The 18,237-nt window shown below is 40.7% G+C and overlaps 1 protein-coding gene across 1 annotated transcript in view; it reads left to right on the forward strand.

Annotated features, from left to right (window-relative positions):
- Positions 1–18,237, forward strand: part of tsnare1 (T-SNARE Domain Containing 1) — a 145,487-nt gene that overhangs the window by 58,246 nt on the left and 69,004 nt on the right. Inside the window, exons 5-8 of the mRNA XM_035162801.2 lie at positions 12,633–12,723; positions 12,830–12,904; positions 13,100–13,156; positions 16,315–16,470. Coding sequence (XP_035018692.1) covers positions 12,633–12,723; positions 12,830–12,904; positions 13,100–13,156; positions 16,315–16,470 — 379 coding nt within the window. The remainder of the gene's footprint in view (positions 1–12,632; positions 12,724–12,829; positions 12,905–13,099; positions 13,157–16,314; positions 16,471–18,237) is intronic.

Genomic DNA, 18,237 nt, shown 5'->3' on the forward strand with positions numbered 1-18,237 from the left:
TGACTGCAAAGTTACCTGTAGATTCTGATGGATCATCTGCTGTGGACAAGTGACTATGATATGAACAGTGCTTTGATTTTTATTCAAAGTTGTTATTGAAAGTTTACTTTTGTAATGTGTATTATTAGACATGTGCAGTTAGAGACACTTACACACTCCATCCACAGCAGCCCTCCCTGGTTACTCTCCACCTCTCTGCTGTGTTCCCCTTATTTTTAAAGGTTTAAAACAAACATATCGATAAGATAGTAACTTTGGTGGAGTGTGTTATACTAAACATTTCTCATGTCCTGTAAGGACTGAGTGCTGACTCCAGCCTGGGACAGGTGAAGGTGTCAAGGTATCAGCTGCGCCTCTGCTATTCCTACTGCACTTCTGTTTTCAGCTCCCTCATTATTTGTTCTCTGTCTTTCTCTCTCGCTGTGTGTGTGTGTGTGTGTGTGTCTGTGTGTGTGTGGGCGTGGCGATCCATTCCCACCTGCTGCCTCATCACTGGCACACCTGTGACCCATCCACTAATCAGCTCCTGCAGTATATACACACACATAGACACACACACACTCTCACTCCAGTCTTCGCCAAATGGTTCAGCTTGCCAATGTGGTACTAATGCTAGAGCCAAACACGAGTTCCAGTTTGTGTTTCCCCTTGTGTTTGTCTGAACCTAGTTTAACGCTGTGTTCGTCTGTGCCTCCAGGGTGTTGCAGTTTACCTGCCTCACCCTGCTCCTCCTCAGATTGTGTTGTTGTGTTGTGACACCAGCCCCCTCTGCCTGCCCTGCTCCATGTTCAACACTGGCTCAGGCCCTGAACACTCCCCCATACCTAATCTACAATAAAGATGCTTTTTAACTGCTGCAAACCTCGAGTCAGGCTCCTGCTTTTGGTTCCAGCTCTAAATTCACAAAACCATTGGATATATATATATATACACATTTATTAGAAGAAAAATACTCTACATACACTCCCTGGAAACCAAAATCAATATATTATCTACTCCAACTGAGTTTCCTAACTTTTCATCAGCAAATGTTTTTGGAAAAACTACAAGAAAAATATTTTGACAGTTACACTTGTTGATTTCGCTCTGAGCTTTGATATTAGATCACGACTATGATGTTGATGTTTCCTCTTTGATTTGACGATGTTTGCATCCACCGATAAACAGTGTAGGAACTATGGCTTTAGGTTTGCCTTGTTTCAGCAGTCCCACAATTTGATTGGACTTAAAAATAATTCCATCCGTTAAGATAATCTTTCGTCTTATACATTTGGTCAAATCTTTTCACTCTTTTTAACCACCTGAAGTCTATCATCCATTGACATCAGACGATACACGGTATCTCCCATATGTTTCTGATAAGTTTGGTTTTATTAGTTATTTTAACAATTTTAAACATGATTGACTGCTGAAACAGACTGAAGAGCTTGGCAGGACATCAACATCACAGTCTCATCTACTGCAGAGACTCTGGCTCCAAATAATGTCACCAGGGCAAGATGAAGACACATCTGGGATGTTTTGGCTTTGTTTTTGTGCATCGGGAGGAAGTGGAGACATGTCGTCTATGTTTACATCATGTTCATGGGTCAGATGACTGACATCCCACTGGGCAATAACAAATCTCCCCATATAAAGAAGGCTGCATCACTGTTCCTCCACTATGAATGAACTAACTAACTCTCAGTCAGAGTCAGATTACATAAAGTAGACTCCCGAGCCAAATAACTCAAATGTGTCACTATCTCAATGCTTTCCAGCTGCAGTCGGTAGCCTCAGAAGTCAGGGTTGGTTAATTTATGTATTAGCTCAACCCTCCACTATGAAAACAGGGCACAGGATATGCATTATTTTCATTTATATGTGTCTATATAGTCCGCGTTTACACAGGAAAAAAAACATGTTTAAAATGTATCTAGCCAGTACAGTTGTGGTTTTTATGATGATGCTAAAAAACATGTACAATAAATGTAGTTGTGGACCCACTGAAATTTGGAGCAGCTGTTGCATCGGTTTGTTAGATAATGACAACGGTTTGCCTTACGACCAATTAAGTGTGGCCATCACCTGTAAGTAGCTCGCAGTTAGCTCCACTGTTGGGCGCTGGAAAACAGAAACGTGTTTCGCTGGGCAAGCAAACTGGATCAAGTCATAGACACAAGATCTCACACACACACACACACACACACACACACACACAATCCAGATTTGTCAAAGGCAAAAGGTAGGAGCATCAGAGGGGCAATCATTGGCTACCATGCATTCGTTGTATATACCCCGAAGAGGAAATACTGACTTTGTGTACTGTTATTAGCCAGCGCACAGTGTAATCAATAACATTAATGATGGCTGCATTCCATTTTAAGGTGAGCCGGTCCCAGGCGGCTTTGATATTGTGCACTCTCATTCACTGACTGGGTTTAACAGGGCAACCTAATGTAATGGAGCCAACCTTAATGTCATTATTTACACCTCTACTTTTCCAGCTATGATAATGAAAAGTCCGCTGTGAAAAGGATCGATAATACAAAATCACATTATCCAATAGACTGTACAAGATGAACCATCTCAGATACATTTTACTGTGCACACTGACCTGACTACCACTCAATCCCTGCTAATTACTCTCTAAAAATAAGACAAAATGGCACCAGGGCCCCCATGATGCCAGATTTCAATGCATATTCTCAAGATTGTTCAGTTATAGAGCTGGTGAATAATTTTAAAATATTGTCAGATGCACCACAGCTACTTAAAGCAATCCCCAGACAGCAGTGAAATCCACATCCATCATAAACCCAGGCAGGAACAGGCAGGAAACCGGTAGAACTGTCACAGCCATCTTTTCAGACTGTGTGGATGCATGTCGTCCTCCTCCACTCTTACACAACCAGCAGGCATCACTCTGCCTTTCAAACCCACGGTAATGCGCCGCTCTCTCTCACAACCATTTGTGAACTGATAGTAGGTGTATGTTCTGTTGGAGCTGCACATTTAAATGTCAGAAGGATTGCAAAACTGCTGATGTGTGCGTGTTTGTGTGCTTGTGCATGTGTGCGTATCCTTCTAATGTTGTGAGGAAACATTTTGGTTTTAAAGCATCAACTTCAAGTAAGAAATCTTGACCGTTCAGTTTCATGTCAGAATTTGTTTTAGATTAAGATTTGGGTTTAGGTATTTATTTGTGATTTGAGATTAGTGTCTTGGGAAGGCATTATTTCAATGCCTATATTAAAAAAAGAAAGACAAGGGTGTGTGGGTGTGTTTTCATATAGTATAATATTACAGTGTTGGTGTATTTGGAAACATTTTTCTAAAAGAGCAGTGCTACTACCAGAACCCTGTTGTAAACTCGCACGGTTAAGTTAACTGGGATTCTCACCCAAATAAATCGAGGTCTCGCAAAAAATAAATGTCAAATCAATTTCCCTCTGTAATACCTTGCGGAATTTTACTATATTTTTTTCCAAATCTATATATAGATGATCATTCTTGACCTCTGGGAGAAGCACACTATAGAGAAAAGAATTCAAAACCTGCATCTCAACCAACGATGTTTAGTATAAGCCCTGTCTCTTTACCAAGACGGTTTCTGGTGTCAGATATGAATTTCCTCTTTGATCAACCTAAAACTATCCACTGATTCTAAGTCAATGATCTTTAACCTCTTCTCGGGTTTCGGCTGATCACAGAGCGCTGATTTAGTTCAATGTGCTGAATCAGAATCAGACTCAGAGGTGATGTCAAGGTTCAAACAGAAGTCATTCATTGTAAAACTTGCAGTAGATCCGAGGCAGGCGGGGACACGGGCAGCAGAGTCAGGGCAGATCATGTTTGGAAACTGGAAGAGTCTTCATTTTTGCACTGGAGACAAATAAGGAGCTGAGCATGGCAGACGTGTTAGAGCGCGGCAATCTGAGGCAAACAAAGGATCAGCCGCTAATACACCAAGCACAAGAAAATATCTTTGAGCAAAGAGACTTGGCTGCAGCGTCTGTCCCACGCGGATACTATGACTGAGCTGGTGAAGACTGGAGTGAAGAACCGCGGCTTTTATTCACTATGTGTCAGGTGGAGGTGATGAGTTACTATACCACAGGTGGAGTGGAGGCATCAGTGGACATTTGGGTCAGATGCTTCACGTACATCATGATTTATTCTCCAAGTCTCTTCTGCTCGTTTTGTCACATTCTGCTTTCATCGATACAGCATGAATATCTTTTTGAAATATTTAATGTTTTTATTTTAAAGGTCCAGCATTTCCACTTCTGCTATTTTTATGTGCAAATTCAAAAGGTGAACAAATGGATGGCCTACATTAAGTGTAAATGCCATTTTTGTAATTCCCTACTTAACAGACACTTATTTAAGTGAGAATGAAGGGAGATCTTGGACCTGAGTCATCACTGTGCATCAACACTAATGGGTGTTTTCTAAGTTATAACACAGTCACTTTTTCCATTGCATTATGGGAAACTTAAGAGGAGCTATATTTCCTACATTTCTCACCCTAACTGCAGATCATAGCTCTCAACCCCCTGTCTACCGCCATCAAAAAAATTAAGATCAATTCTCTACCGACACTTTTAATTCATAGATGTATTTAAAATGCAGAGAAAAGTTGCAGCAATGTAAACTCACCCATCTCAGCTGACGACGTTGTCGGTGCTGCTTGTCTGGTGGCAGGTGTTAAAATATTATTGACTTTGAATGTATAAGTTGTGTAATGCTTTGGCAATGTTGCAGGCATACCAATGGTGCCACTTGAACTGAAAAATGCTGTGTATTTAGATGCTGGCAGACAATTTGTTTTCACACGGTGGATATCCCTCTTGTAAATTTGTAACAACAGGGCATTGATGTAGCTGTCCTGAGGACAAATAAACACTCAATTTCCTCCAACATCCATTATTCAAAGTTGACCCAGAAAACAGCACTAAGATAAAATTTTGTAATTTGCCACATGCTACCAGGGAGAATGAGGCAGCGCTACATGAACCAGACAGAAACACTAAAGTAAAGAGCAACCACTGGAAACGACTCAGCGTCTCGTCAGGTTGCATTTCTCTTAACTAGCAGCTTTTACAGACCATTTACTTTTATAAGGAGTTGCAAAATTTTGACTCTTCTCCTCATGAAACTTTGTTGTGAACTTGCCTTGAAGAAACAACCCCCCCAAAAAGCTCCTCAACTCTCCATTTCAAACACATTGCTTCCAGTGCCACATGATGTTCGTTGAACACGCCCTGGGGATGGATAACGCCCTTTATAAGAAATGCTGATGTAGACGTTAAAATAACATTTTGGAAAGTACTTTTTCCCTGACTTGTTTAATGTATTTATTGTGAACAGGACTCAGGAGGGAAGAGTATCACAGTGGGTTCTAGTAGTCTTATGAATCAGGTCCTTCCTCCTACCTATAGTGATGATGAGGATGAGGAGTTCAAGGTCAATCCTCCACGGGTGAGGTGGTGAAGGGGTAGAGGTGAGTCACTAAACCTCATAGTGCTCAACAGATGAGCATGATAGTAAAGATTGAGTTAGATAAAAGAGATAAAGCTTGACTGACCACTAGTTATTAGCTTAATGTGATCAAGTATGAGATGAGACTAGAATGAGCTGGTGGAGCGGAGAAAGGGGGTAAAACTTATGTTATGTGTCAATAGCATCCTAAAGCAGCCTCAGCCTCTGGAGTGTGGCACCTTTTATGTGCGGACACACACCCTTCTTCCACACTGAAATTTATTACATTTACCTTTTTACTCAGCACACCTATTTTAACTCTATATGCATTTAGTGGTGTAACGTTTAAGACATGCAACCGTGTGATTCCTGTCTGGAGGATCTCAAAGGCCTAAACCCCCCTTGGGAATAATAAAGTATTTGTCTATCTATCCGTCTATCCATTCACATTCATTCCATTCATCCACCCAACCCTCAAAATGCCAAAAGAAAAGAATCCAAACCCAATCATCCACGTGTCACATATTCCAGTTCCTAGTCAGCAGCTAACGGCTTATTTTCAGCAAACAGCATGAAAATAAGACAACTGTGGAGGCGCATTTCTCCTCCTTTGTAAGAGGCTGACGCTGCTGTTACTCTTCATCTGAACAGCTTGTTGAGTGGTTGAACACCTTCAGAAACCCCCCTCCTCCCACACTTCACCGCTGTCAGATCTGAGGCAGCTGTTTCCAACAATTTTTGTCCAAAAAGAACGGTTGTGGATTTCCTGTCGAATAACTAAAACAGACACCAAGAATGAGAGCACACGCTGGTTTGGCTTGACGATTTACATAAATATTATGTGATCAATAGGGAAAGCAGCTGAGCAACTTTACAGATAATCAATTTGATATTAATTCTTATTAACCCATGTATTCATGAAGAAAAATTCAATAATTGTCTGCCACACACTCTCAATCAAGATGTAGGCCACACACGTGTTAGAGTCAGGGTTGTGTAAAACACAATAAACCAAGATCCCTGTTCATGTCTGTGGTCTTTTTACCCTCTGACTTGTTCAGCTAGTTATGCATGTAAAAACTGGACACTATATATAGTTGATATATACATAAATATAAGGACTATGGACCCCACACCTACATTTCATTTCACCTTACACAACATGAACTTTTCTTTACATTATAGTTTTTACATGGTGAGAAACTCACTCTGACATTTGTGTTTTCGCATACAGCCCCTTCGGAATTTTTTTCAGCATAACTCAGCACTGGCACTGTCCCCCACACCTCCAGACCTTGTGCCAAATGAATTCATTCCAGACCAACTAATATCATCTTCCAATAATGACCCAAATCCAACAGTGGAAAGGACATTGATTAAGTATTAGAGTGCAAGTGCTGCTGAAGCATCTGAGCACAAATCAATGGAGGACTGGAAGCAGGTGACTCTCTACCTGGCACCTGTACTACGAAGCAGGTTTTGCAGTTATCGGGGTAACTTCAGGTTCAGGGTTTCCGTATAAATCAGGATAAATCACCATGCTAACTTATGCTGAACGGCTAACCTGCTCCGCAGCAGGTTAAGTTGGAGAAGAGAGATCCGTCAGTATAAAATCTCCACCCACTGACTAATTAATTCCTTTGAAACATGAAATCACAGTTCTTAGAGGATCCCGAGGAGCTCGGTGTGGTGTGGGGTCTCTGAGGATAACGGTCTTCAGAGGCTGAAAAAAATAATTTTACCTTTTCTGATGAGTATCTCAATGAAATATATAGATCCCCATCGAAAGGAATGATAAACCTTTGTCAGCTGCTGGAGCCGAACATAACCAACCTGACATAGGAGCAACATGCTCACAGTACCACAGACTGCATTGATCTAAGTTTCTTTACTTGTGGAAGTTACTGAAATTAATGAACTGGGTGTGTTGGCGGCGGAATAAACAGACATAGTTTTATGTCTTTATCCTTCCCTATAAGTAGGTTTATCCTATGAAATTAAATATTTACTTGGAATTGCAGATAGTTTACAGATTTACCTTGTGACAGCACCCATCCCTCCCTGTCCTCCCCTCTCTCTGAGACTTCAAGTACACTGTACATCTCAATCTCTCCCTGTCCTGCAGGACAAATTGCCAGATGCGCACAGTTACGCTCTCTGCGCCACGGCCCAAGAAAAAAGGTCTATGTTTTTATTGACTAGTAATTGCAAACATTTCTAAAACAGTGTGTCCTCAGAGTCAGTGCAGACAGACTAAGCTCATTATGGAAGCTACTTCATGTGATTAAGTGAAACGTTTCATCTCTTATCCAAGAGGCTTCTTCAGTTCAGTTCGACAGGTCTTGTTACTAAAGACAGATTCATAACTCAACGCACTCAGATCTTGATGAGGAAAACCTGGGTTGATTTACAGAGTTGATAACCAGCTTTGTGTGACCGCTTAGCCTGAGTGCGATTGTTCAGTTAAGTTCTTAACTTGAACTCACTTCTTAGCACAGGCCCCTGGTCAGTGTGGACAAGGCCCCGGTTCAGTTCTTCCCAAGAAATACAATCAAAAGGGAAAAGCTCATAGTTGGTGAGTTCACACTTGCTCTATATGCAAATGAACATGAACATGTTGGTTTGACTTAACAAATGGGTCATTAGTCAAATGGTTAATGGTCTGTATTTATTTAGGTTAGTTTAGGGGTTCAGTATTTTTGCCCAAAGAAACATCTGCACCAACATCTGCACCTACCTTCTGGTTAATGGACGACCTGCTCTCCCTTTAGAGCCCCATGTGCTTGTGTGTGTTTTGTGTGAGAGGGAGGAAGAGCGAAGCAAGGAGGGGCTGAGTGAATCTGCATGCAGCAGTATTATTGGATGAGATTTTACCCCATTTGGAGAAAAAAAGGAAATAAATAATTGACTCATTGTTAACATTGTGGTGGTGACGAATAAATAAATGTATGGAAAATACGGAGCAATGTAAAGATATTGGCTTTATTGGTTCATTATGAAACTGTAGTGGGTCCTCAATGCGTCGAGTGCATTCACACTAGAACTTAGAGCTGAGCACTTGAGATCGGATCACTCAGGAAGGATGTTAATACCAGGTCTGAATAGGGTCAAGGAGTCATCACATAATACAGGTGTATTTTGGACTTGAGTCAGCGCTGAGTTTTACGAAGATTCTGCTCTGTCATCTGAGCCTGTCAGAGGTCAGCACTGTGTTTGAAGCAACTCCACTTTTGGTGGTTTAATCCTTATCGGAGCCCACCATAAGAGCTGCTCTATCTTTTAAAGTCCTGATACTATGAATTAAGTTGGAGCATATCCCCCACCTCCACTGTGTCTCCCCCGCACCCCATTCCCTCACACCTTTCACACCTCCCCCTACAGCCAGCTGCTCCCAGACTCCTCCGCTCCCCCTTCATCAGGGCCACGAGAAACACACAACGGAGTTGACTGATTGAAATTCACAGTGTGAGCAATTCCAATCTTTTGCATGCTGTTTCTGCCCCGCCTGGCTCTCGAGCTTGTTGTGGAAGAAGAGTGTGACTAGCAGATGTATCACTGTGCAGTGAAGCTGCAGAGGTCTTCTCGGAGGTCCTCAGTGGTGGGCGAGTCCTAATTGTTTGCTAACAGCGTGCCAGTGGTGGGTGGGTCTTCCACTGACTCATAAATGATCCATCCAAGCACATCAATGCTGAAATAGCTCAGGTCGCATTTTTAGCCAGTGGGCTGCACATTTTGTCGGATTCCTGTTGCCTCCCCCTGCTTCAACTTGCCAAATAAGGATAATCATCCAACTTTATAAAGTTGTTGTTGATTAAACCAGTTACTGAAATTCTTCCAGGTCAGTGAGCAGAATTTGACATTATCTCATTTTCAGCAAGTTGTTAATTTAAAGTAAATACGATGGTGGTTGCTCCAGGGGACAGTCTCTCATGTTTTGTTGCACTGTATCTCAGATTCCCACACAGTGAGTTAGGCCATGCTCCAACACTTTGGTCGGTGTTGCAAATTGTTGGCTCCATTGTATATTGTACAGGTATCGACTTTGCCATTGATGTAGCATCAAGATTACCTCAAAACTAAGGTTCATTGGGTTATTTATGAAAACAGTGAACAAGGAGCAGCAGTAGGCTTTAAGGTACAAGACTTCAAACATAATTCATATAAAGTTCAAGTTCATATAAATAATTCACCAGCCAATTTACAATTATTTCAAAAGAGATATGTAGGGAGATAAAATAGATAGAAAAGCATGCATACATGTTTCACATGTAGGGAAGGGAAGGAGGAGACCAAAATAACCAGAGGTGCCCTTTAAGTTTTCACAGCTGAACAGTGAAGTTGAAAAACTAGGGTGGCATTTTGAAACAGTATCCTGATTACATAATGTGACAAAGTGCACCCAACTCATATTTTCAAAAGAGGCCAGTGACACGATTATGGTGATAAAACGTCCACCAAAATAGTTGAATCTTAAGTTTGGTAAATTGTGTAACACTAAGCATGTATTTATACTGCAATTGTTGTAATATAAGATAAAATAATCACTGTAAACCTCTCCAGTCTCAAGGTGTGCTCTGCTCCACCATCTAATTAGCCGCAAACCAATGGATCAATAACACACACGGTTTGCGCTACGAGTTTATCTGAAAAGAACCTCACTCAACATCGTTGTCACATCCTGTTAATACACATGATCGTTGGGTGAGAAAAACTGAATGTAACCACATCTGTTTACAAGAACACCACAGGGTACCTCTACATTGTTAACCTGAGATTACAGGGCGAATACAGTTGAAATCTGGCTGCCAATAAAATAGGGTGTTAGGCTCTGTCATACATAAATACATTTGTTTGTGAAACAACAACTCCATCCAAATGAGTGTGTTATCTCCATGTCAGATAAAAATGCTAACACACATATGACATGATCATTTCTGTGCATGTGTGGGCCAGTGTAGACAAAGAGCTGATTGTCTGCTCTGCAGTTGGTTGCTTAGTTGCAGCGGTGCTACAAACTAGGAACAGCGCTCTTGAAAACGATAGCAGTTATTTCTTTTCTTGGACATACAATGAGGTATCTGTAGCTTTAGACTTAGAGTGTCACTCACGTCATAGTCATTTTATCAGACGTGGCGATTATTCCTTAGCCAAACGACGTTGTTTGATGTCTCAGTGTTTCTCAGTTTGAGCTTCAGACTACAAATTAACAGGGAGGCTAAAGTGAAAAATGCTGTTGCGTTGCATCTTGGGAAATGTAACATCTTGTCTTTATCCATACCAGGAAGTAAAAGTCAGGATATCTTAGCTTTGGGAGCTCAGATTTAGACTATTCTTTGAATACCTCCCAAGTCTTAAAATGTATGAGGTATGATTAAATCAGTTGAGAAGCCCTTTTAAGTTGTTTACAACAATCAATGGTGACATATTCATCAGTTATTTGGTGAGTGGAATTCTGACACTGGCGAGAACAACTGTTTAAATGTCATGTTGTAGATCGTCTGATCCATTAAAGCTGCTCCTAAAATCAAACTCCACGTTTCACATGGTCGATCCCAGCTGCACATTGACGCTGAGGTTTATTTGTCATTCCTCCAGATGTCTCATGCAGGGTGCCAGCCACACAGTCTGTACTCCGCTGTGTCATTTTGGTGGGTAACATGATAGAGCATTAGCTTGGCTGGGATTTCAAAATAATCCTTCACATGTCTGTTGCTGCTTTAAAGCTAAACGATGACGCATCAGGCTGAGGTTTAGCTCCGTTAATCTTTCTGTTGTGTGTCTACTTTATTTACTCATGCCATTATATATTTTTATTGGCTAATTATATATTTATAATATCGTATTTATTATTTATCAGTATTGTGGCTGACGCAGATGTGTCTGTAAGCAGAATTCATTCCTAATCATGAAGTATATGCACTGCAATGGCTGGTCAATTGTTCAGCATTTACTATACTTAGCCAGAAACAAGTTGGCCATATAAGCAAAGTGGAACCTTTCCTTTTTATAAATTATCGTATATTACTGCTATACAATAAGTAGCAGGGACAAATTCTCTTGGATAAAGTTAGTGCTCCTCAGAGGAGTTTGAGTGACCAACAAGCAGCTTTCACAAGACCAAGACTAACACAATGATATGCAGGCGAGTTGTGCAGTGGATTGGCTAATAGCTAACGAGCCGAAACCTTATTCAAAAGGAGACTTTGTGAAGGAGCTGTTAGAACCAGACAAAGTAAAAAATGTTCCAAAGTGTCAGTTTGTCTTGAAGCCAAATTAATCCATTATCAAGCCGTCTGAAGTCATTGTTAAGGGAGCATCAAACAAACTGTAAGAAGAACAAACTGCGCTCTGTAGTCTGTTTACATTTCTCCGTCACACACACCACATCTCATTTTGTAGCTCAGAGGTGTAGGTTTGTTCTGCAACTGTCGATAACGCCACTCGGAAATCAGAACTGATACGAGAGGTTCCGGAAGCATTCACAAATATAAATTGGTCTGGAAATGCCACACTAACTTTGGTCATGGGGGGAGAAACTTGCTACAGGCCAATTTATTTATTTCCCTTTATTTCTAGCAGCAGAATGAACTGTACACTTGCCACCTCTCTGTAACCCTGCTCTGCACGGATGTGATGGCTGAAGTTTTATCAGATGTGTTCCCCCCGTGACCCTTTGGATTTTCTACAACAGATACAGAATTACAATGACATGATCCTTCTCTCCCCAATGCATTATGGTGCATCTGATCCCCTTACCACCAGTTACACATAGATCAATATTTGAGGAGGGTGTGCAGCAGTATATGTGTGTTTGTGAAGCTTTCTATCTCTGTGGGGCGTTGGCCTTTGGGGGGGGGGTGCTGCTAGACCAGGATGATCTGACTGTCTGAACCCAATTACAAAAATGAGGGACCAGAGTATACAATTTGGCTACTTAAACCCAATTTTTCCCTTTTTTGAAATGATTTATTATTTCATTTTTTAAATTCCAGCTTATGTTTAGAGATACAACAAATGTGAGAATAACTTAGTAAGTACGGTTTTTAAGTTTTTACTTTATTATATATATATATATATATATTCATATATACACACATATGATTTGGATGATTTGAATCCTCATTATTGAGTAAATGCTCTCTCTCTCTCTCTTTTGTTTTTTTTTCCAGACACTCCACGCAGCAGCAGACCAACAAAGTCATCACCAGCACAAGCCAACTCATCAAACAGCTCTCAGATATAATCAGTGGCTCTTCACGGGTATTATATGCTCCCAGTCCTCCCTCATTCATTGTCATTTTGAAGAATAAACAGTGGATTGAACAACATTTGAGATAATTGAAGTTAATTCTGTTTTGTTGCACAGCAAGACCGTCTGCGCCTGACACGACTAAAAACTGAACTCTCCGAGTCTGTGCAGAGCTATGGGGATCTGCAGAAGGTATGATGTTCTCATTTGGTTTCATAAATTCATTACTATGGTTACTAAATTCTTATTTCTGAATGTCAGATGGTGCTGGGAGAAAATAGAGCACACCTGAACACACATGGAGGCAAAGAGAAAACAAATGTGGCCTCTTCAACATTGAAAAATGGAATCCTTTTGACCCTGCCTTTTGATTTGTTCCTCTTTTAGAAAATTGCAGAACGCTCGAGGGCCTTGCTCCCTCCAACACAGAAAGACAAGCAGAAGGTGAGCTGATATGAAGTTGAAAATCCACGCTTTGTTTCACTGTCATTCATAAAAGAGCAGGATGATGAGATGGCATCTCTCAGCTCGATTGCATCCTTACAAGGGCTCCTTTGAAGCTCTGTGTAGTCACTGTCTCTCTGTTATATTACACAGACTCCATTCATCCCATCCAAGCCCTTTGTACTGCTGATATTATTATAACTTTTTTTTCATCAGAGTCTAAGAGTTTATTTTCACTGTGAAGTAGGGCTGGGCAATATGGAACATAACGTTATCACAATAATTGTTTTCATATCATTCAATATCGATATATATCGCGATATAAATCAAATAACCAGAAAAAAAAAGTTTCTTCTTATGCACAAAAAAAGATTTTTACTTGCTCGTACAATCATCCTGTTCCACTGCACTTTAATTATAACCTTTCATACAAACCAGTACAGTGAAAAGGTGTATATAATGCACATATTTAGCTTTTTTCTTTACTTGTGGTCAGTGATGATGTTTATTGTTACAGTGTAAAGTGAGCACAGGTCAGCGGGGGAGTGAGGAGGAAGCAGAATCCGACAGAGACTCTGACACAGGACGACCAGACTTTTAATCAGCGTCTGTCCTGAAGCAGCGGTCGTTATAATTATTCAGCAGAGCCCAAACATTAGCATGTGTGCTGCTGCTACTCCTACGCTCTGTGCTGTGTGCGTCAACCTAACCTGATGTGGGTGTAACTCTATTCCAGCCACATGATTGGTTCTGCGAGGCGCTATTCTCATGACCATTGGCTGTTCGTGTTGTCCGTCAAAACATAGACGACATGAGTTCTATCGAGAAAAAGTTATATCGCGATAATTATCGATATCGTTTTTGTCGCCCCGCCCTACTATGTAGTCCAGTGTGTTTTTAAATAGTAAAACTAGATCATAAAACATTTGATTTCTTTGTAAACCAGTAATATAATAACACATATAACACATGCTGTCTATATATGAATTGAGAATATACTTGTGGATGACATGATGGTACTTTCAGTTGCAGTTTTGTATCTGTTATATGTACAGTATAACAGCATTTATTCAGTGTTGAATCACAAATTATCTGTAGTGTTATGTAGCTATAGGGTAATAGTGTTGATTAGTTCAAAGACTCAACATTCATAAGGATGGAGGAAGGATTCATGTTTATCTTTGTGTTTTCATCTATCTTTTTTTCATTTGCTTGGATTCTGAAGAAGTTTCACTGCATTAAGCTCTTTGTGTCTTCTGTTAAAATAATAACGCATTAAAGCATGCACTCCCTGCTTGTTTTACGCTGCCCCAATGTCATCCATGTCCCAATAGTTTTGTCCAGTTCACTGTAGATTCGGCTGTTTTAATGAGCCCATTTACATCCAGTCCTTGCATGTGCATGGGCAGTAATAGTAATTGGTAGTAAATGTGTAAATACAATGAAGGAGCATTGAAGACTAATTGGAAATCTATCATCAAACTCTATCCCAAACTTAGCCATTGTTCTCCCCGTCACATTTAAACCTCCTGTAGTGTCTTCAAATTCAACCCATGTTTGATTTTTTTAACCAGCACCAGTGTGTAATGTGTGTATATGTAATATACTTACTTTGATATTTCATCTGCCATTGGCTGGCTGCGGTATATGTCATTAAAAGAAAACGGTCCATATTTCTCCATTTCCAGTCTTAGTGCAGAGCTATGCCTCCTGCTTCTTGCCCTATGAACAGAAATTGTAGAGTGGTGTCTCGGCAAGTAAGCAAATATGCATGTTTGCCAAAATGTTGAACATTTCTTTGGTGTTATTAATAGATGGTTATGAATGAAGTATTGTCAGTTGTGTCACAAAGACAAAAAAACAGGTCAGAGTCCAACAATGAAACAGGAAAGTATCTCTGTATCTACCTCAACAAAAGCCTACTTAAGCAGGGCAGAGGTCTGGACCCCTTTGCTCCTCCACTGAAAATAAGTCCTTTACAGCTTAATCTGGTTGGACGGTGGCAATAATGTGAAGAACCATTTTACACACAAAGAGCCTCTAAAAATCCATATTTTTTTTACAGAGGGGAGAGTCGTATGCGTTAAGGTTTTATGTCCCTCCGAAGGCATATTATCAAGGTCTTTCATTCTCCTAAGCATTAGAGGTAAAGGGTTTTGGGGCTGGCGAGCTGAAGGGTACATTATATGACTGCCCTCAATGCAGAGAAGCAAGTCTATTAATCGGGGAGTAGACTGTAGAAGAACTAATTGGTGAGTCTAGGCAGTAGCAGTTGGAATAGTCTGTATTTTTTATTATAAAGGAAGTGACAGGATTTTTCACAGGCAGGGTGACATTTGGAATTTCATTAGACGTGCATTTAAACATGCAGTTTGCAGATCATGGCGGATGATATTGATAGTTTCCCGCCCACATCTTTATATTGACGTCATCAGAGTAAACTAAAAGTTGCAACAGGAAACTCTGGAAAGCGCGCGTGTGTGTGTGTGTCTTCACCACCTGAGAACTTGTGTGTCAGAACGATAGTCTTGAGAGTCATTCCCAATTGTGTGATGTACTGATATATTCTGGAGCGTTCGCAGTGGGCATGTATGTGTAGGAGTGAACACGATGTTGCTGAGGAGTGGTGAGTCAGACCGTGGCCGGTAGACAGAGCGCTGTGACTCAGCCTGGGTTGGTCCCTGTGCTCTGACCCCCACTGGCCCATCTACCATGAATTAGCTGTGCAGTCAGCCACGCAAAGGTAGAAGACATTAGCAATGCATAAAAAGTCAACCAGGCCTATTTCTGACTGTGTCTCTTCCCTTTCCTCTGCTTTTGTTTGCTCATGTAACAATATGCATGTGCAGACTGCACTGGTTTGAATGGTTTTAATTAACTGACTCACTCTCAACCAATGTGAAATAACAGTAACTGATGGAGAAATTAACATTCTTTGAGTCCCAAAATAAACTGATGTATAGTTCTGTGTGTGTGTGTGTGTGTGTGTGTGTGTGTCATCATGGCAAAATGTGGTCCTGGAGATGCCTTCTGCACTGACCTGTTCACCTAACTATCCAATTAATAGCCTCCAGAATGTAATTGCACATGACATTATAGTTATTGCTGTGTATACTCAGCTTGTGTGTTTGTGTGTGTGTGTGTGTGTCCCCCAATAGAATGTACAGACCCCATCCAGTGAGCTGATGGGAGAGGGTCCAGTGTTTGGAGAAGCAGCAGGCTCTGAGGGAGGCGCTCTGGCCTTTTTGTCTGAGATCAGTGAGGAGGATGTGGAGGTGCTTCACCAAAGAGAGGAGGCCGTGCTTCAGATTGAGGTAAGGACACTGTTGAGGAATTGTTGACCATCCTCACACATTACTAGATGCCACTATTATGTATAAAATGTATATTACATCATATCTGTACAGGAGAATAGTGCCTGTCTATTCCCACAGCTGCTCCATTCTCTCTTTAAGCAGTACCCGAGGTCAGGTTATAGATAAAGGGCCAACCAACAGTTCATTGTAGTGTCTACGCCTAGGGACTTTCCTATCCAACTCTGATGCCCCAGACAGAGAGGCACCAACTTCAACTGGTGTATTCCACCAGTGCCAAGACGTAAAGACACAATGTGATTTAGGAATACATACTTTAGGCTTAACTATCCAATAGGATGCGAACACCTACACGTAACAGAGAGTGACAGCAATTCTAGCCATTCATGGATGTGCTGTTAGAATGGGTGACGCAAGTAGAGCTTTTGTATATTGTTTCACCTTCTGGTCTCCTTGATGCATCAAGTCTACATTAAAATCTTCTGCATAGGACATCGGCTGCTGCCTGAGTTCTCCTTTCACCAGCTTCCAGAAAAGTTTAATAACAGACACCAGCATCAGATCACTTCAGCTTTATATATATGTATATTTGTATTTTAACTTCATACAAAGATTACAGTTTTTCATTACACACACTGACGACAAGTAGACAAGGAGTGTTTCTATAGGAGCTGCTGGAGATTGGATAAATTACACCGGTGTATCTTTTCTTAAACTACACGACATACAATCAAAAGGACAGAATATTTTTTCTCCTTTTTCTCAGATGCCTTGTATAAAATGACATGCCTACAATTAATAGAATACATATCTGCAACTACAGGGTCTATAAAAATGATCCTGCAATTACACATGTGAGATTTCTGCCTAACAAAAGGTCACACTTTTAGAGTGAATATAACCTATATAATCATGCAGCTGTAGCCCTCTAGCAGAAAATCTTAATTAGCACGAGCCATATTCAATGCTAGTAAACTGAAGCAGAGCCAAGTTAGAGGTTTTAGTAGAGATGGGTTTAGGCAGAGTCTTCAAATGGCCATTTTGGCACATTCTGGCAGAATCTGTGCCATTTGAAATATCTCACCGCAAAACTCATTTCATTTCACTTGTGTTACTTTACTCATTCTGTCTACATATAACTGTTTGGACTTTCTTCTGTCAAATCAACCACATCACGATACATTTTCCCATTTTCCCAGAAAATCACACAAATGAAATAAATTTTGACTCTGACTTACTGGGCCGATTTACTGGGAATGAACCATGCAATAACAGAACATCAAATTACAATGTAATTCTAAACCAACAAAAAAAAAAATCCAAACTATAAAAGAAAGGGAAAGAACGATACAACCACGTACACTTGTATAGATAGTACTGCACTTCACTTAGCATTGTTGCCCTGATGAAAGCAGCTTGCTTTGGATGTGAGGCACATGGCACTTCCTGCAGTAGAAAGATGTTTTCAGGTGTTATGAATGCCAGCATCTTGACACCTCTTCCAATCACTCCGGTTATTGAAAGAGGTGTCTGGTGTCTGGTGTCTGGTTTTGCGGTGGACACTGTTACCTATTCAAAGCATCGGACAGATCCAAACCACCCATGCTTTTGTTGTACTTTCACCGTCTATCCACTGACGGTCTAATGCATTGTGGAGCACATGGTCACTTTATGGGCGTCCATATATTTGTCAAACAGGAGTCTGTCTTTTTATCATCCACTTCATGTCTCCTGTGTCAGCCTTTTTGGATATGTCATTGTTCTGTG

Source organism: Hippoglossus stenolepis, chromosome 8 (assembly GCF_022539355.2).
Source record: "Hippoglossus stenolepis isolate QCI-W04-F060 chromosome 8, HSTE1.2, whole genome shotgun sequence".
NCBI lineage: Eukaryota > Metazoa > Chordata > Actinopteri > Pleuronectiformes > Pleuronectidae > Hippoglossus > Hippoglossus stenolepis.